This window comes from Tamandua tetradactyla, chromosome 3 (genome assembly GCF_023851605.1).
Source record: "Tamandua tetradactyla isolate mTamTet1 chromosome 3, mTamTet1.pri, whole genome shotgun sequence".
NCBI lineage: Eukaryota > Metazoa > Chordata > Mammalia > Pilosa > Myrmecophagidae > Tamandua > Tamandua tetradactyla.
Window position 1 is genome coordinate 93,581,862 of NC_135329.1, and position 20,473 is coordinate 93,602,334.

The 20,473-nt window shown below is 44.8% G+C and overlaps 1 protein-coding gene across 1 annotated transcript in view; it reads left to right on the forward strand.

Moving 5' to 3' along the window:
• The window catches only part of LOC143675712 (protein kinase C zeta type-like), a 138,726-nt gene extending 125,848 nt beyond the window's left edge, over nucleotides 1–12,878 (forward strand). Inside the window, exon 7 of the mRNA XM_077151760.1 lies at nucleotides 8,751–12,878. Coding sequence (XP_077007875.1) covers nucleotides 8,751–8,948 — 198 coding nt within the window. The 3' untranslated portion in view covers nucleotides 8,949–12,878. The remainder of the gene's footprint in view (nucleotides 1–8,750) is intronic.
• Nucleotides 12,879–20,473: the final 7,595 nt, after the last annotated feature.

Here is a 20,473-nt window from a genome sequence, read left to right on the forward strand (position 1 = left end):
TCGTGGCTATGTCGTTCTGCTCTGCTCTCTGTGAATCTCTCATTCTCCAAAATGTTTCCTCTTTTATAGGACTCCAGAAACTTATCAAGACCCACCCAAATGGGTGGAGACACATCTCCCCTAATCCAGTTTAACAACCGCTCTTGATTGGGTTATCTCTCCGGGGAGATGATCTAATTACAGATTCAAAGATACAGTATTGAATAGGGATTATTCTGCCTTTATGAAATGGGATTTTGATTAAAACATGGCTTTTCTAGGGTTCTTACATCCTTTCAAACCAGCACAGGTGTGGCCGGGGGACTCCCCCCGCAGGGCCTCATCTTAACCAACCCCTGTCCCAGCAGAGGTGATGATGACGGTGCAGGGATGCGCCCCTCAGGCCTGACCCTGCCGGGCACTGGCCGGGCCTGCAGGATCTCAGCCAGCACCCCAGCACAGCAAGGCAGCCCAGCAGCCCCGCAGCAGGGGACCCGGAAGTGAGTGACCAGGGTGGCCAAGGGCGGAGCCGGGCTGCAGGCACGGCACCCGCGGGCTCAGAGGTGCCGTCGCGGGACGGGTTCACACCTGTTTCAGAGTTATTTTTAACAGCTTTATTGAGATATAATTTACCCACTTTATAAAAATGTTCACTTTTTTTCGATTGTGGCAAAATATAACAAAGATCACGCGGGCCATTGTAAGTGGCAGTTCTGTGACCTCAGGTACCTTGAGAGGACTGTGGCTTAGGCCCAAACCCAAACTTGGACCATTCAGCCGGACCCACCGGCCCATGTCGCTCGCAGGAGAGTGTGCGGGGTGCGTCCGCTGGCGGCAAGGCTCGGCCACGTCGTAGGGCCCACGTCCCCTCCTGGGCTGCTCCTGCCCTTCAGTGGCGGTGGCCGTGCTGCCAGCACAGGGGTCTGCTCTGTCCCCGCTTTGCAGCTCCCATGGGCGTTTGGGGCTCTGGGCATACGTTTGGGAGGAGCCCCCCAAACCGCGTTCTGCAACGGCTACACCATTTTACCTCCCCCAGTGGGGCAGGGGGCTCCCGTCCCTCCCCAGCCCCCCAACTGCTTGTTATTGTCAGTTTTTTAAGTAACAGCTATCGAGTGGGTGTGAAGTATTTGCTAGTGTTTGTCAGGAAGGAGCACTGAATTTCCTCAGGGGCCTGTTCGCCCCTGGTGGAGATGGCTGTGCGGAGTTTTACCCCTGGGGGCCCCAGACACGATGTGCTGGTTACGGGAGAACCCGAAGCTGAGGCCGCCTGGGCTCCAGGCTGATCGTCTCTGAATTCAGGTTGTGATATTTTATGTAGGGCTTCTGCACTGATATTTACGTTGACATTTCATCTGCTCTCCCCATTTGTGCACAGCCTTTGTTGGACTTGTGGGTATTCCATGTCTTTCCATTTTGGGAGCATTTTTAATGGCATTGGACTGTTTATCTCTTGGCTTCCCCGAGAAAGCGCTGTGGCCTGGGGTGGTGTGGGCCCCTTGCTCTGCCTCCCCTGCCCCCGTTGTATCTGAGTCTTCCAGGGGCCACTCCCCAGTGGCCTGGCTGATCCCTGGGGCAGGAGGCGGTCAGCTCCCCTCACCTGTCGAATCAGGAAGTTGGCTTTGGAGTCCCGTGTCCTCCACTTGTGGTTTCTGACTCACATTTTCATTCCTCGTCCTCAGGACCTGGGCCCTCTCCCTGTCCTCCCGTCCCTCAGGCCATCCCTTCTCCAGCGGCTCTTTGCTGCCTTGTCCAGCTGGGGACACGTGTGATAGGAGGTGAGGGTGAGAGTGGGTCCTGGAGTCAGGCCTCCAGTCTGAGGTCAGATGCCACCTGGCAGAGCCCTTTGACCTCCCCGTGCCTCAGTCTCCCCACCCGGGGAGTAGGGAAGGAATTAGAGCTGCGGCCAGATGAGAAGAGTGGATGCAGGGGACCCAGAGTGATGCCCGACCGAGGGGACGCTGAGGCTGCACCTGCCGGCACCAACAGACTTGCCCTCCAGTGCCCAGTGGCGTGGCCTTGGCGTCAGGGCCACGTGGTCCCTGAGGCAGCTCCTTGGCTCCAAGTGCCAGTGCGGCCCAGGCAGCAGGTGGGGAGATGGGCCAGTGGGGCTGGGCGCCCATCCTCGTCCTGGCTGTTGGCCCACCACGTCACATACCACAGGACCCCTCTGAGCCCCGGGGGCCGGACCTGCCCCGCAGCCTGTGGGTGTCCCCTGTCCAGAGTGTCCCCCCACGCTGACGGTGCAGCCCTGCTGTCCCTGCTTTGCACGATGCCTCCGTCTGGCCTTTTCTGGCTGCTAGTTGCTGATGAAGTCATTGTTACTGGGTTTGACTCTTTTCTGTGCATTTTTTTAGTTATTGAGGAAACCTAATCTGACAATTTGCCGCTCATTGCTCTTCCCTTGCTCGCCTTGGCCAGGGCGGGGGTGGGGGTGACACTGGGGGGTCCCGGTGTCCACCCAGCCCCTGGTCCGTGGGGGCCTTGTACTCTGTAGGGCTCAGGCAGCAGTGGGGGGGTCACCCCCGGACAGGAGCTGCACGCCATGGGGTGCCGAGCTGCTCCCTGCACAGCTGCTTTAATGAGAAAGGCCCCCCATGCGCCACGGCCTGGTCAGCGCAGTGAGTGACCCCACGGGACCGGCGGGACCCCCGCGGTGCCCCCCACGCAGGGAGAGGCTGCCTTTGCTTTCCTGCACCGGGTTTATTGCTGGCCCCGATATCGCCACCCCGCGGTGGGGCAGGGTTTGTGTCCTGTCCAGAGCATCGCCCCTACCCTTAACCAGAGGCCTTTCCCAGGGTGCAATGTGGGAGGGGCCAACTGGAGCCTCGCCCCCAGGGCAGACGAGGAGGGGCCTCGGCAGAGGGTGGGGGCAGAATTCCCGCTAATTGACACGACCTGAGGAGCCTTGAACAATAACCTTTTTCATTGTTTGACTTTTTGGGGGGATTAAGTCTGTCTTCCCCGATCATGGAAACTTCATGGGCCCCTCTCAGGGCCGCTGGGAGGGAGCTGAGCGCAGGTGCCTGCTGGGGGCAGCTCTTCCCATCCCTGATCTTTCTCCTCGGAGCCACACGCGCTTTCTGCACAGGGCCGGAGAGCCGGTGTCCCTGGTCTGCTGTGATCACCCAGCTCTGTCCGTGAGGCAGGGAAGCTGCCGCAGCCCACAGGAATGGGGAGGGTTCCAATAAAACTTTAGTCACAAAGCCCGGCTGTGGCAGGGCCAGGTTCCCATGTCTTTGTGTGTAGGGGCACTGAACTGGGCCCGAGGACAGGGCTGCCCACCTTCCAAGGGACGGAAGTGGCTGACTCCCCACTGGCAATTTCAGCCTTTTGTTTCAGCCCTGCAGTTGTTCATTCGGCGTTATTTCTAATTCAAATACATAATCAAAGACTTCATAGATAATTTGTCACGAGCAAACCTGGCAGGAGAATGGGCATGTCATTTATAAAGCCTTTTATCAGGGATATCAAACCCCAGAATGTCAGGAAATCTCACAAGGACCAGGAAAATTAACAGGTTTGCTTTATCCTTCCCTAATTTACTCTCACCTCCCTGCAAGAGGCACTAATGAGCCGCAGATATTCCAGAGGCAAACAAACAGCGCTGGGCAACAGGCTTTTGACCCAAAAATCTGCAAGTGCCGTCAGCAGGGAGTTTCTGGGAAAATGGGTGTGAAGCTAATTTCTGAAAATTGAACCTCATTAAAATGCAGGGCAAGTCGTACTAGTGTACGAAATCCCGCGGTGCCCCACTTTGTGACATGAAGGGTCCTGGGCCGCTGTTAGAGGGCGCCCCCAGCCCGAAATCTTTCAATCATGATCACGGCCCTGAGACCCCAACACCACCATCTGCTCTGACCTCTCCCCTGACCCCAGTGGCCCCCCTACTTGGGGGACCAGCCGGCACCTCATATTCAGGGTGGCCAGGTCGGAACTCCTGACCTTCCTCCTCTGGACCACTGCCTGTGTTGTCCCAACACCAGAAGTGGCCTCAGGACCCCTCGCTCGGGCTCTGGCACAGGGTCCCACCATCTCCTCTCGCCCACCTCACACCCAGTCCACTTCAGAGCATGGCCTCTTCTTGCTGCCTCCGCCTGACAGTCCCCACCCGCTGGTCCACTCCTCAGACTGGAGGCCAGTGATGGTTCCTCAGATGGTTACTCACCTCTTCCCTCACCCACCCACCGTCCCACCTTGCCCATGCACCTTCCCACCTGCCCCACCTTGCCCGTGTACCCACCCACTTCCCCCCTTTACCCGTGTACCCACCCACCTGCCCCCCTCTGCCCGTGTACCTGCCCACCTGCCCTACCTTGCCCGTGCACTTGCCCACCACCCCACCTTAACTGTGCACCTGCCTACCTGCTTTCCTGGCTTTTCCTCCCTCTCTGCTGGGGGTGGCCCTGGCTCCTGGCTCGCCCCCTCCCATGCTCCATGCGAGCCTCTGCTCTGACACCTCTTGGAGGGACCTTCCCTGACCACTTCTAAAACAGCGCTCGTGCCCTGGGGCCGTGGAAACAGAGCCCGAAGGCTGGGCGGCCCCAGGCAGGAAGAACGCCTCGTCTTGGTGCTGGAGGCCTTTATGTGACAGGGTCGGGGGCACACTCTGAAGGCTCCAGGGAGCAAGGGGCTCCGCCCCGCCCCGTGGTCCCCCACAGTCTTTGCACTCAGTCCTGTGGCCGTCTTCCTACCTGTGTCTGTCTGTCTGTGCCCGGTCTCCCTTTCTTACAAAGACACTTGTCAGGTGGGGCTGGGCCCTCCCTGCCCCAGTGGCCTTGTCTTCACTGAATGCGTCCTCAAGACCCTCCTTCAAATAATTTCATTGTTCCCGAGAGAAAGATAGCAAATAAACGCACCCTCATCAAATAGGAAATCTAAACCTCCTGAAAACTCTGTCCCTCCTCCCTGTACCCGTGGTGGTGGTGTGGTACTGCTGATATTTTCCTGTTAAACAGCCCATAGCATACACTAGCAGATTTACTCCTACACCCTGAACTTAAGCACTCGTTTACATGAACCACACCTTTGAAGTAGTTCATACACAAACTTATTTATATTTGTAATGTTAATCAGTGGAACACATAGATCCATAAAACCCCTTTCAATCATGTTCACCTTCAATATGGTAATATTTCTTACAGACCCACTAGTGAACTGCTTTCACTTCTATTTATTCTCTTACATTTAAGTTAAACCTCATTAGCTGAGCATTCACGTAAATCTAGCTTCAATGGTCTGATATATTCTCATTATCATTCATCTACAGATAGTTATCTATTTCTCTAGCAATTTCTTCTTTGACCTGCTGGCTTTTAAAGAGTTTGTTATTTAATCCCCATATATTTGTGAAAGTTCTCATTCTTTGGTGTTTATTTTCCAGTTTCATTCCATTGTGACCAGAGAAAGTGCTTTGAATAATTTCAATATTTTTTAAATTTATAAAGACCTGTTTTCTGCCCTAGCATAGGGTCTATCCTGGAGAATGTTCCATGAACACTAAAGAAGAATGTGTATCTTGTGTTTCGGGTGTAATGACTTTTATATATCTATTAGGTCTAATTCATTTATCAAATTGTTTAAGTTCTTTATTTCGTTGTTGATCCTCTATGTAGTTGTTCTATTTGTATCCTTGTCTCTAAGATGGATCTCTAATAAGCAGCATATAGGTGAATTATATTTCTTAATCCATCCGGCCAATCTGTATCTTTTAATTGGAAAGTTTAATCCATTAACATTCAATGTAATGGATTGTTTCTTGAAATCTTGTGCTGGGCACAGGGTTTGTGTAGGAATGGTATGGGGGCCCTGGAGTCAGGGTGCTGCTCAGGCAGGTCTTGGAGCACAGAGGCAAATTACAGTATGGGGGACACAGAAGTAGGGTGTGGTGAAAGGCAGATGGGGGGGTCTATGTGAATGCATGGGTGGGGGTGTGCAGGAAGGATATGGGCTGGTGCATACAACATGGGGTTTGAGGCTATCAGAGTGTGTGGTACAGGAGACAGAGGTCAGGGCACAGGGGAGACAGGGTGCAGGTGTGTACTTGCACAGGGGTAGGGAGTTGGGGGCCCAAGATGCAGATACAGGAGTATGTAGGGGTGATGCACAGTTTGCGGGAGTTGCTGGACATGTGTCAGGGGCAGGTGATGCCAGGTGGGTAGGACCCTTCTGTGGGCAAGGGTGCTCATGTGTGCAGTGTGGGAGCTTTGCTGCACAGATGCGTAACTGCCATGTGTGGGTGCAGGGCACTTGTGCCAAAGAGTGGGGCAAAGGTGTGCATGCCTTTGGGGCAGGGGGTTAGGTTGCAGGGGTCCTGAGGCCAATGCCTGGATGTGTGGGTGCCTGGCAGGGAGGAAATGGTTGTGCATATGTGTGGGTGTGTGGAGTGGGGTGCAGAGCTCAGGGACAGTGGGCAGGACTTGCACCTGAGTGTGCTGGCAGAGCTCGGAGACAGTGGTCAGGACTTGCACCTGAGTGTGCTGGAGGCTGGTGTGGCCCAGGTGCACAGGTCAGCATTTGCCCAGAGCTAGGGGGTGTGGCAGGGCTGCGTGCAAGCACACATGGATCTGGGGAGGCTGGATGCTGATGTACACATGGCCGAACTCAGGGGGTGCAGTGTGGGTTTTTGTAACTATGTGGGCAGCAGGCAGGTGTGGCTGGGCCATGAAAGTGTGTGCTTGCAGCCCAGATATGCAGGGACTTCCTTCAGGGGACAGTGAGGTGGAGTTGGGAGTCGAAGGTCTGGAAGTACATGTGCAGGAGGGGTAGGGCAAGAGTGGGCTTGCACAGGAGATGTGGGTTGGGCTGGGGCCAGCACACATGTGTGGGGGGAAACAAGGTGCAGAGAGGATGGGGCGGGGGTGTTTGGAGCACAGTGGGGGGCCGGTGACAGGGTTCAGTCACATGGGGTGTGTGTGGAGTTGCGGGGCAGTGGCAGCACATGTGAGGGTAGCATGTTCAAGGAATGCACCTTGGCTTATTTCCTTGCCCCAGGCTCCCTGTCCATGCACTCATGAGAGCACCAGGCTGCCATTTCAAAAGGCACGCTAGGCTGTTTGCACTGGATGGATGCTCTCTGATTATCTACATCTCAATTCTTTAACTTTTGCAAACAGGGCCTCCCTATGTAGTGTAAGAGCCTCCCAGGTCACTTACACCCTGGAACCACTGTCCCAGTCATCTTCCCAACCCTTCTCTAGCTGTTTCTTGGAGCTGCGGTGGACTGGACCTATCCTATTGCACCATCTTACTGGAACTCCCAAAATTTATAATAAATATAAAATAAATGCAATTATATTGGTAGTATGTTATAATTTCAAAAACTGCTCAAAAATATTTCTATTTATTTCTATGTGTTAAAGTTTTAAGAACTTTTCCCACAACATTTGTTTCCATTTGCATTTTTTCTTACACCATCCTTCATCTGTGTTAACAGCAATTACTCTAAAAATTGTACATGTAAATAGGTAGTAAACATAACATTTATTATATATACCTAGCACTTACTAAATTTAGATTCTTTTGAAAGTAGTTTAAAGAAAATATAAGTAAAATTATTTGTACTTGGTAAAATATTTTTCCAATGTCCCACAGCATGCATCCAGCAGCACCTTTTGGTTTTGACCATTATTGACAAATTAGAATCCCCAGTTGAATCATGTACTAGCCAGTAGAGCTCTACAGTAGAAAATATGATTTTGTGGTAGTAGGAAGATATATAGTATCAATGCATTTTTGTGCTGTGATTGAGATGGCCAGTACCTGGGAAAGGGCCAGGTACAGCCCTAAAGGAAAAAAAAATGATTAGGGAAATATGTTCTTTAGTGCTGTTTTGCTAATATGGTGCTGTATTTTGAGTGTTTGAATTGGTAAACAAAGATCGGTTGTGGTTCTCCATTTCCACATTTAAAAGACTGCATAGATTTTTCTCCTATAATTTTGAAGAACAAATTAAGAAAATCAATCCCAACAACAGTAGCAACATTTCCCTTTAGTATATTTCTGAGTTTAAGCATTTATGGGATGAGGAACAGAGTTAAAAATATTACCATCCTCGTTCTGTTAACTTTACCAACACTTTGTGAACGTCAGTACAGCAAGAGGCAGAATGTTCTTTAAGGAAGGAGTTTTTCAGGATTTGAAAACCCCCTTCCATCTGGATTAATGTCTGGTAATAATATCACCAGCAAATACTCAGAAGCCAGTTGACTACTTCTGTCTTCTATATGACAAATAAATGCTTCACAGAACAGTAATTGTTTTATTCTTGTTTTTGTTTATAATTTAGATGTCAAAGTATAGGGCTGAGAAAAAATTTACTTATCTAATAACAAGAAGTTCTAAAGTGATTATTTTAAGATAATTAAGATGTGTCTCTTTAGTGTAAGTTACAGAGGAACAAAATACTATTTTTGTACATACTCTTTGACACATGACCAGAAAGGATGTGTTTAAGATGGTTGTTATAAAATCTTTGTTCAGGAACATGTCAGCCTTTGAAAGTTATTTATGTAACTGTGCTTTAATACATAGTGTGCTGTGCACACTGAAAGCAACGGAAAAAAGTTGAATACGTTAATAAAATTTAATTTATTTATGAGCAAAGTCATTAAAGGATTTAAGAAATAACCAATTCAGAACTTAAAAGTCATTGATAGCTTGCTGTTATGATGCTTAAGTATGTAATAGAGAAGCTTAGCCTATTATAGGCTCGCCTAAGAGTCACCTCTGGAGGACCTCTTTTGTTGCTCAGATGTGGCCTCTCTCTCTCTAAGCCCAATTCTGCAAGTGAGATCATGTCTTCTCCCAAGGCAGCACTCTTCTTCCTCAACATGTTGCTGGATGGGAGGCCGCTGAACCCGGACCTGAGTGGAGAGGAGTCGTCACTGCCCGGCCTCTCGCTGCGCCTGACCCGGTCGTGCAGCGCCAGAGGCGGCCAGTCGCCTCCCAGCGCGGCTCCCCAGAGTTCCTGAAGACATGGTGGAGTGCGGCTCTGGACAAAGAACCAAACCCATCTCTGGATCTCCCAGACACAAAGGCTTAAAGAAGACCCACTTCATCGAGAACATGAGGCAGTACGACATGAGCAACAACAACATTGTGCTGATCTGCGCCAAGCGGTTCCTGTGCTCAGTGTTTTCTGCCCTGCCCTATGTGGGGGTCCTGAGGATCAGGTCGTATCTCACCCCAGGCACACTTCGCCTACCCCGCCAGCGCCCCAGTCGTGCACAGGAGCGGCAGTCACGGCCTGGTGCCCCTGCTGCGCTCCAGCATCCCCGGGGCTCTGCCGGGGTCCAGATACAAAGCTGGCAGTTGCTCACGTACGCATCGTGCTACACAGCAGCGGGCACAGAGCTAGGGAGTGACATGGGTGACGCTCTGGAGTCCAACCCCAACTTCCTGGACGACCCGCAGTGGCCCAGTGGCAAGTACATCTTTGCCTCATACATGACCACCGTCACGGAGTACTGAAGCCCTCAGGCCTCAAGAAGACATGAAGAAAACCTTCTGGGAGAAGTTCCTGCACATCAAGCTCAGAAAGATCTGAAGCTTATTAATGGGAGATACAGAACCTCTTGGAGCCGATGATGGTGCCAGTGGCTTACAAGTACTTCGAGAAGCTCATCCTGCAAGGTGAGCTCAACAAGCAGAACCACAAACTGTGTACAGAGGTGTGCCCACTGCTTACAGCTAAGATCAAAGAACAAAGTGAAGCAGCTCATCGACAAGTTAGAAGAAAGATTTCAATAAGCTGACATCTAATTGGATTTGCAATGACGGTGCTAGTGGCTTTAGAGCTTGCACTGTGCCTGCCTGAGAGTCACGTGCTTGCCTCACTACAGGTATCTAATCCAGCAGTTCTAGCTAAAGCAGGTTTGGTGCTCCCTCCCCTGTGTGCTGCAGCCTAGGCAGCCACTGGGCATTTGGGAGACCCAGGATGCAAGCGGGCCCCCGTGCTGGGTTTGCCTCCATCCCGTTTCTGCCCCCCCCACCACCACCATCAAGGAATCATCTGCCTTCCCCAGCTGCTGAAGCACTTGTTTCTTTACACTCTCTGCAGCCTCAGAGAGAAGTACCGGCCCTTCCAGAGCACACATTGCCTTTGACTGCAACTCTACATTTCCTTGAACTTTCAAGTACCCAGACATGGGTTTTCATTATTGCTCCTTTCTCTGATGTACCTGAGCCAGACTTTAATGCATACTGCAGGGAAATGAATTCTGACTTCAGAACAAGCATTTCTCTGACCCTTTCTGCCTTTTCCACAGCAAATCTTAGAGACCTTTGTACTAGCAGCACAGTGGGATGCTGGGTCTCTAGCATTTACCTAACAGACTGAAGTGGCTGAAGTGCAACTTATTTAAGCTTCAAACATGGATATTTCAGGCTTGGGAATTTGGAAGCTCTTCCTTGGGGACCCCCTCTGATGCCTGTCCCCAGTACACTGCTGCAGGCTTCCTCCCCACAGCAGAGCCCCACCCCTACCCCAGAGTGATCCTGGGCTAGCATTTCCAGGATCAGCAGGGTGAGCTCTCTACTGCTAGCCAACAGGACCAGCCCTCCTGATTGGTCTCTAACCCCTTTGTTTACTCTCAGACTCCTGTTCTCCAGAGCCCCATGTCACTGAGACCTCCTGGTAACCACATGTGCCACACAGCCCACCCTATGCAAGACCTCTTCTCTGCCCTCTCACCAAGAAATCCCCACTTGATCTGGAATACTCTGGATCTTTAGGAAACAACTGCTGATTCTTGAATCTTGATTTTCCTAAGCAATATCATGATATGTAGTATCCTCATTTAGGATTGGATTCGGTGGATTTTTAAAGGAGCAAGTGCTGGTTAGTGAAGATCTGCTCAAATTGGGACCTAAGACTCCCAGGCGAGCAGTGGGGAGGGCCCTCTTCTGTCATATACTTTTCGGCCTGCCCACACCCCAGATCCATCCTCCTCTGACACAGCAAGATCAGTGTGGGGTCCCTTTCTTCCCCTGGAGGGAGGCAGGTACCAGTCCCATGCTGCCTTGGCAATAAATGGGCCTCACAGCATTCTCCCAGGTTGGTCTGTCTTTCAGATAGTCAGTTTCAGTGGGGTTCATTTCAACAGCTGGTTCTCTCATCCAAAATTCTGAAGGATCAAGGACTGTTCAAAAGCAAACATTCTGGCTGGGCCATACTCCAATCCTGCCCTGGTAAATGTATCCTGTTTATGCAGCTGGTGCTTCTGCAGAAATGAGGTGCTGATTCTGCTTCTCACAGTCTACCACTAGCAGTCTAGCTCATACCCCCAAAAGTGCAGACGAGCTGTCTTTTCACCAGCTTCCTGCAGGCCTGCTTCCAGACACCCAGCTGCCCCCTTGCTCCTCTTCCTTAGCTACTCAGGACCCTGAAAACCGGTGAAGGGCAGGACCACCTGTGGGAAACACTGCATCATGGACGGTAAAACTAAGCATTCATTGCCGGACCATGCACCCAAAAAAATAACCAAAACTAAGAAGTCAGTGTTTATTTATAGTGAAGTGCCCAGCCAAGGATGCTCTCCATAAATCTCAAACCCCATGTGCACGCAAGAGAACTTAACCAGAAAGCTGTTGAAATGTGTTAAACATTGGGCCTAGACCCCAAGAAATTTCTGTCTGAAAAGCTACCTGTTGTGGCATCAAATAGCCTCTCAAGAACATTTCTGTGCTTTGAGCACTGGAAGAGGCTGACTTCCAAACTCCTGGTTTAGAACTGACTCTGGAGGCACACATCCCCTTGGGAATTTCTAGATATTAAAAGCAGGAGTGGCTGAAATAAGTCATTGATGTTTGTGGGTTTACATGGCAGCAGCCATTCACCAGACTGGTCGGAAACTTTTTAGTAATGCCATGTGATGCCACTACATGGCACCAAATAATTACAAGGCTGGGGTTCAAACCAAAACTAAGCCCCCAATAACCCCTCTCTAGAGCACATGTGCATGTTGAATGGAGCTTGTAGCCAAAGCGCTGAGCTGGAGCTGCCATTCCTGCCAGTGCCATGGTGGTGGTTACTGGCATGAGTATATATAAAAAACTATTTGAATTGTAGAATGTCTTAGTAATTTGGTAGATAATGTGTTTGTTGTTAAAAGTAAAACTTTGGTGTTCCAGTAGCCATGTTTCTTGATGATGATTGAACAATGATATAGCTTTCACAATGAGACTCTGTGAATGTGAAAACCTTATGTCTGATGCTCCTTTTAGCTACTATATCAACAGAAGAGTAGAACATATGGAATAAAAATAAATAATAGGGGGAACAAATGTTAAAATAAATTCAGTTTGAAATAGTGGTAAATGAAAGCGAGGGGTAAGGGGTATAGTACGTATAGTCTTTTTTTTCTCTATTATCATTTTATTTCTTTTTCTGTTGTCCTTTTATTTCTTTTTCTAAATCGATGCAAATGTACTAAGAAATGATGAATATGCAACTATGTGATGATATTAAGAATTACTTGAAACGACATTAGTGAATAAACTTGGAATATGTCATTGGTAACAGAGACCATCAGGAGATAGAAATAGGGTAAGATAAGGGGTAATTGGAGCTGAAGGGATACAGACTGTGCAACAGGACTGGATACAAAAACTCAGAAATGTACAGCACAATACTACCTAATTATAATGTAATTATGTTAAAAGATTGAATGAAGCTGCATGTGAGGTATAGGTTTTTTTTTTCTCTCTATTATCGTTTTATTTCTTATTCTGTTGTCTTTTTATTTCTTTTTCTAAATCGATGCAAATGTATTAAGAAATGATGAATATGCAACTATGTGATGATATTAAGAATTACTGATTGTATATGTAGAATGGAATGATTTCTAAATGTTTTGTTAGTTAATTTTTTTAATTAATAAAAAAAGAATTACTGATTGTGTATGTAGAATGGAATGATATCTAAATGTTTTGTTTGTTATTTTTTTAATTAATAAAAAAAGTTTAAAAAAAAAGTAAAACTTTGTTTTTAGCAACAACAACAACAAAAAGTTGCTATCATTGGTTAAGGTGAGGTGAACTGAATAATGGCGGGTATTAATCCACATTGTTTGAAGTCTTGTAGAGAGATGGTCACAGAAATATGGTGGAAGTCAGCAGAAACAGGAGAAGAATAGAACCAAAGAGAGAAAGATTGTTATGTGATGGGAGCAGACATGCAAGCAAAGAAACCACCAAGGATTGCAGAGAACCAGCACCAGAAAGGCCCAGATGTTGGGAAGAAACAGTGGCCTTACCGCTGGCTTGATTTTTAATTTATGCCTCCAAACAAAGAGACAATAAGTGCTTATTGTTTAACCCAACCCACTGTATGCCTTAGCACCCTGACACACTAAAATACACATACAGACGCACATCCGTAACAGCTGTAGAAAAGGTGTACATTGATAACTTGCACTTGTTTCTATTAGGCTGTATTGGTATCCGACTATTTGCCTGTTTGTGTGACTAGAGAGTCATAAATGTCTACACTTCAAAAAATGATTATGGATTCCCTGAGTCCAAATAACTTCGTTATCTTGGTTTGCATTCCTAAGAGGAAGCATGTCTTGTGTGACTGAACACATTCATAGAAACCTGTTCCTGTATACGCTGGACCTTGATAATACTGAATTACATTTTCTTGATCTTGCTGCACAATATCATATTCATTTATCAGATTTTACCTGAACATACACTCATAATGACTGGTGTGTCTTTCTCCATTGTCTGAATCAACTTAACTAGCAAAACTACCAATAAAACATTTACTTCATTCCAAGAGTGTATTGAGAAAATGTAATTGGAAAAACACTGGAAGGTCTCTTATTATTGGGAAATGTAGTAATCCCAAAAGATATGCTATTTTCCTAACCTTTAAGAAATATTTTCTCTGACTGTATTCATGCTTTTATATCATTTCATCTGTTATATACAGTTAGCTTTTTATTTGAATTCATGTTGGAAAAATAGTTGCTTTATTTTATTAAAAATAAATGTGCTATTTAACTTTTAGCAGGCATTAAAAGAATAGATTCGTTCTTAATCCTCTGTTCTCATGGATCAGATCAAGGCAACTCACTAATTTGGAATTGTTTGATATGTAGCTTGTTGGTACCTAATTTTGGAAATGCATGTCCAAGTTCTGCTCCAAGGATAGAGGAGTAAAACCGTGTTAGAAAACAATTTGGTGACCTCTCTCAGATAACACTTCTTATGGTAATATGCATATTTTTTATAATTTTCATATCATTTTCTGGTTCATAGCTTCAGCTGGATTATAAATACACAGGAAATAAGTCTTTTCAGAGGAATAAATATCCAGAGAAAGAGACATTGTTTAGAACTCATTGAAGAAAATGTGAAGGATGATTTTATCTTCTGTTTGCTGTTGTTTTACTACTTTCCAAACATTTATTCTTTCAAAATCATTGGCCTCAGTTTTAGAGGATGCTGTATATTTTTTAGAGGGTGCTGTAAATTAGGTTTTTAATCAATATTGTATCTCATATATATAAATGATGCAGAAGCAAAGTTAAATTCAGAATATCAATATGATCAAAAGGGTAATACATTTAAAAGTTCATAAATTTGTCACTAATTTTTTGTGAATTAACATGTTATCTTCATCTGTGTGTTTATACTCACATACACATACATATTCACATCTGCTTTGAAGTTATATTTTTAAATGACCAAATACAGTTTGTTTATATATTCTAATTTAACTAATGTTTCTTTTCTTTGAAACTTAATTTTTTTAATGCTGCATATTACAAGGAAATAAATATAGACCTTCATGTCAGTGTTATTTTTCCCTCACTGACTCCACATTTCAGTATCCCTGAAATGCCTAGCCAATTTTAAGCCAATGCCATTATTAAGAAATGTTCTTGGTATTATACTTTGGATGTAACATTATTAATCATGAACTTGTGCAGCCATATTTATAGAACAATCAATCCCAGCACTGGTCTCTCATTTCTCCTTGTAATAATATGAGATATTGCCCTATGTTAAAAATGAGGAGTCACCAAAATCAGAATGTTCTGCCATCTAATTATATCACCCTCCCTGAAAAATTATTCGGTAAAATAATAACTACTCTTTTCTTTCCCCAACTGTCTCCCTCACACTCATGTTGTCTCTAGAACTTTAGTATTTATTTTGAAATTTCAACTGGATGTAATTTGATGTAATCTGCAGACATACCTGTTTCTACTACATCACTGAGTGATGTCAGCTCTCAAGCATCTTCAGCAGGAGCTTTTGTCACAGGTGAAAATAGGCACGGTCTTCTCAAATAGAAGAACCTTGACAACACAATGCTAAATGCACACTTCCATCCTCCACTGAGATTTCATTATGTTTGCTAAAAATTACTCCCCCTCTGGAGTGCCTGGATCACCTGCCAGTTTTTGAAATGGTTTATAACCATTTGTTAGTTTAATGCTGGCACTTGATATTATCTTCAGAATCTATCTGTCTACCTATCTGTCTGTTTAATCTTTCTGTCTGATATCTCTGTGTGTTGTTGGTGGTATTTGTGTGTATATGTCACACATGATTGTGGTACATTTAGAGACAATCTTTTTTCATGCTTCCTTTTAGTTTTCTTCTTGAATGCCACTATCAGTAATAAGCTTTAGCTATATTTGAGATTTTTAAATATATCCCTAATTTGTGAATTCTGAGATTGATATAGACTGTGTGATCACTCTTTATTTTTACAATGTCACTTTAAAACAACTCTGGAAAAGACAAAATTTTGTCACTCCAAATAATATGTATCTGATCATCTGACACAAGGAGAATTCTTGCAGAATAATCATGAGTAAATTGCTGATGAAAATTCAAATCGTGGGGAAATCCCAAATAACAAAGCTTGGGAGATATTCTAACTAAAAAGATTCTAGGATACCTGAGCATGTCATGAACTGTGCTCAGTTGGGATTACTTACTGCTGCAGAGTGGATCATTCTTTCTCGTGATTTTCACCTTGAACAGACATAATATACAATGATGATAGCTTTGCTCAATCAACCTTTCCTGAAGAACCAGGATCACATTATGTCTGGGGGTTTTACATCAAATCTCTGTTTCCCTTCTCTGGCTTCTTCTTTGGAGAAATTATCTTCATTCTGTCACTAATTGTTTCCTTTTATACTCCTTATGTTCATAAATAATTTGTTTCTAGCTGCTTTGCACATTATGCTTATAAGCTTTAGTCTTTCATCTTTTATGTCATTTTTCCCCATCTATGAATATATATTGCTATCAGTCAGTCTCTCTGGTGTAAAAGCCTTAAGAATATCAATGAGGCAGATTTATTGTTATTTTGTACTTATTTTGCTTTTATTTTGCTCTGTTGGGTGTTATTTCATATAAGTATACAGGAATTATTTGAAAACTCTTGATTGTGGGCGGGCTCAGTGGCAGAGTTCTCATCTACCAAGCCGGAGATTAGGGAATTACTACTCTACCTTCACAACACATTAAGGCCTCTAGATCAGATTGACATATGATTTAAACGATTGACTGGACCCCAGGTAAAAAGAATTATCTAACTCAACCGTTAGATATTCAATTACTCAATCATTATTCAATCAATGAGCCATGTTCTCCCTTAGCTTTACAATTTCACCAACGTCTTCTGGCTTCCTCTTTGAACACTGCCTTCTTTCTTTGAACATTCCCCTTACAAGTCTTTTGGGACTTCTGATTCTCTCAGTCTCAGAGTTACATTGACCTCTTGGCCTCTCAGTTTCCCAAAGGATCCCTGTTTGCCTCATATATCTGATTTCCGTGTGTGGTGAAACTGCCCCATGATAATTAATTTAGGTGGATACTCAGGAGGCACAAACCAAGGATGAGCTTAATGAGTCCCAGGGTTCTTGCTCAAAAACTTCATCAACAAACGTTTGGCTTCATTCTGATCCAAGGTATCTCCTTATTCTAGCCATTAAATCCTCTTTGTGTTTTCCCTTACTATCATGAAGCTTTCCTGTTTAGTATTTTAGCTATGCCTGCTGGTGGAGAGGGAAAGAGAAGGAATGACTGTGCACTCTGAGTGCAAGTTGCCTACATACAGTTCTATGAGAATATTCCTCTGTGTCTAATAAGAAACAAAATAATAGTGATTTATTCAGATCCACTTAGAAAATCAAAATATTTTTCAACTGTTTCAAATTAAGTGTCCATTGGAGCACATAAACTGAAGGAAACCTGAAGTATGGTGACAAGGAGGTTCAACCGTTTCTGAGTATTCTTCACCAATTTTCAGTTTGCATGTGGCACATCCAATAAAGATGCCATTTTAATTATATCAGTGTAATATTTTTGCCCTAGAAAGAAATAAGCCTCACTGCACAAACTCTGCTAAAATATCTCAGTAAAGTCATCTGTATGTAAGATACAGGCCAAAGCTAAGAAAAATAAAAAAATGAGTTTAGATTTTAATAACAGTTATGAAGTCTGCAGAGTCACCTAACTTAAGATCAGTTTCAAGAAGCTTGTTTTTCATACTTATATATTATTTAGCTATTTAAACTCTAGGATTAAATACATAAACATTAATCACAAATGTCTCTTCCTTCCATATGCATTTGCCTTCTAATGAAATCTAAAGACTTGAATTAAATAAAACTTCAATTACATCAAATTTCAATTATTCCATAATACTCCAAAATACTATTAAAAAGAATTATTTTTAGTTAGACATGGATTCCTGATTTCTAAGATGTATCTTCACTAGAAACAGTAAACAATTTATACAGACTCAAAAACAAGATGAGTCAGCCTTTATAAAGTGGGTTTGAAGAGTATGCAAATATAATCAAATTATTTAAATCTCCTTTTTTTCTTTCCTTTGATATATTTGGTATACATCCCATTTTAATAACCTTTAATCAATAAAATGATATATTGCTACTATTTTATATGATGTTTCAGTTTGCTAAAGCTGCTGAAATGCAATGTACCAGAAATGGGTTGGCTTTTTCAGAGGGGATTTATTAGTATACAAATTTACAATTCTAAGGCCATAAAATGCCCATAAAAATGTCCAAACTAATGCATCAACAAGGGGATACCTTCACTGAAGAAAGACTATGGCATCTGGGCTTCTTCTGTCGCATGGGAAATCACATGGTGGTATCTGCTGAACCTTCTCTCCTGGGTCATTTTCATAATGGTTCCTTCTGGCTTTTCCTGAGGCATTTTCTTTCTTAGCTCTATTTCACTGTGAGCGCTCTTAAAGGACTCCAGTAAAGGAATATGACCCACCTTGAATAGACTGGGTTACATCTCCATTTGGAGCCATCTGAACAAAAGGTCGCACCCAACACTAGGTCTGTACCTACAAAAATGGATTAGAAGGACGTGCTTTTCTGAAGTGCATAGTTATAACCATCACAGATATCTTCTAATTATCCTACTTTTTAATTTTTTTTTTTTTTTACTATTTCTTCTTCTATAGCATTTTAATCTTCACACTTTAGGTAAAATTTAGACTCAATTTTCCATCTTGTTAACTTGCTTTGAGGAGTTGGGATTATTGGGGATAAATTTTACACTACACTGGTATGTTCTTATCGGATGTATTAGTTGTTAAAATACTGTCCTTATTCATTCACTTTATTTGGTGTAATGAGTGAAGAATCTGTTTCTTCATGAGTCTGCTGGGGGAGTTTTGTTTATTTGATGGTTAAGTTCATGTGTCAGTTTGGCCAGCTTATGAGGTTCAGTTGTTTGATCAAGCAAGGACCAGCCTATTGTTATCACGAGGACATTTCATGGACTTGGGTCATCAGTTAAGTTGATTACATCTATGGCTGATTACATCTACAGTCAACTAAAAAGTTTGCCTTTAATAATGACTGCCTTAAAACAGTCAGCTGAAGACTTTGAAAGGAGAAGTGATGATTTCAGCTCTGTGATGAAGGTAAAGTGATGATTTACCTCCATATCCTGGCATGCTGTGGGATTATTTTTATGGATTCAGGATTGTACCTAGAGACAATCCTGGTAGAGATTCAGAGAAATGGGGAAAGCTTTGACAAAACTGCAATAAATACACAAGATAGTGGAACTTTCCTGTCCGATAAGTGGGGACAGGCCAGTCTTGGCTGAGCCATGTGGGAGCCGAGGGAAAGGGCAAGTGGCATCCCTAAATACACACTTGTATTAAAATTTTAATGATTATTTTTTCTTGCAGTGCTGATGTAATTTTAAAATGTTGAAAAATTTACAAGTATGGGTATTACAACTTCCAACATTGTCTAATTTTAACTATGTCATTTATTCACAAAACCAAAATTTATTATACTTGTTACTGTCCTGGCTTTAACTGAAGCAAGCTCATAAGAAAAATTTTTGAAATATGTATTTAAAAAAATTTAATAGAAAGATTGAAAGATAAATTAAGGAACCTTCCAGAAACCAGAACAAAAGACCAAGAAATGAACAGCCATTCACTGGAAGTTGGCCATCCCCTGGCCATCACCCCTCTTCACCCTTTCACTGCATTTCCTTTCATCATCAGAGAGCAGGGCCTGATGGCGTTCACAGCCCGGGCCACAGAGGACTTGTGTGCGTGGTCCTGACTGCAGACCCAGGACCCAGAGGTGCATCAAGTGGGGGCACATTGTCTGGAGGGGGTGTGCATCGATAGGGTTATGCATCGATGGGGGTGTGTATCGATGGGGGTGTGCATTGATGGGGGATGCATTGACTGGGGGATACATTGATGGGGAGTACATTGAATGGGAAGGGCACACTGACAAGGGTAGTTGCATTGATGTGGGGGTGCATTGCCTGGGGCCGGTGTATTGACTAGACACCTGTGAGTTATCCTGAAGAGCCGGTATCCAGGACCAGGGATAGGCAAAACATCAAGCTGGTCAGATCTGGCATGGTCTCCCTTGTGCCAGTGGGGTCTCCAATGCCATGGACCTGGTCGGAGCCTCTGGATGCAGGAGCAGCTCGATGAGACCTGCTTGTGCCACGTGCCCACCTCCATTCTGATGGAACCCCATGCCCTTGGCTTGAAGGGTATGTGTGTTCTCCCCTGCAAATTCACAGCTTTCCAGGACCATTTCTGGGCAGCATCCTGAGAAAAAAGACAAGGGGAGAGGAGGATAGTCTGCTAGGCCCAATTTCAAACCAGTGGGATGCCAGAAAAAGACAACTGAGAACATGAAGGGAGGGACATGATCAAATGGCACAGAAAGCTTTTCTGGGACTGATGGGCACAGTCTACAGGCTGAAAAAGCCTCCACAAGCCGGAACACAAAGGATGGAAAAAAGATTGACATGGAGCCACTATGCCATGACATGTCAGTGCACTATGAAAGCAAAGATCTAAAAACAGACAGAAAGAGGTGGGGAGGGAGTGAGGAAGGCATGTCTAAAGGGAAGGTACAGGAAAGAGTCTCTGACTTCTCCAATCCCACTGGGTCTAGGTGACAGGGAACATTGCCTCCAAAATTCAGAGGTTAAC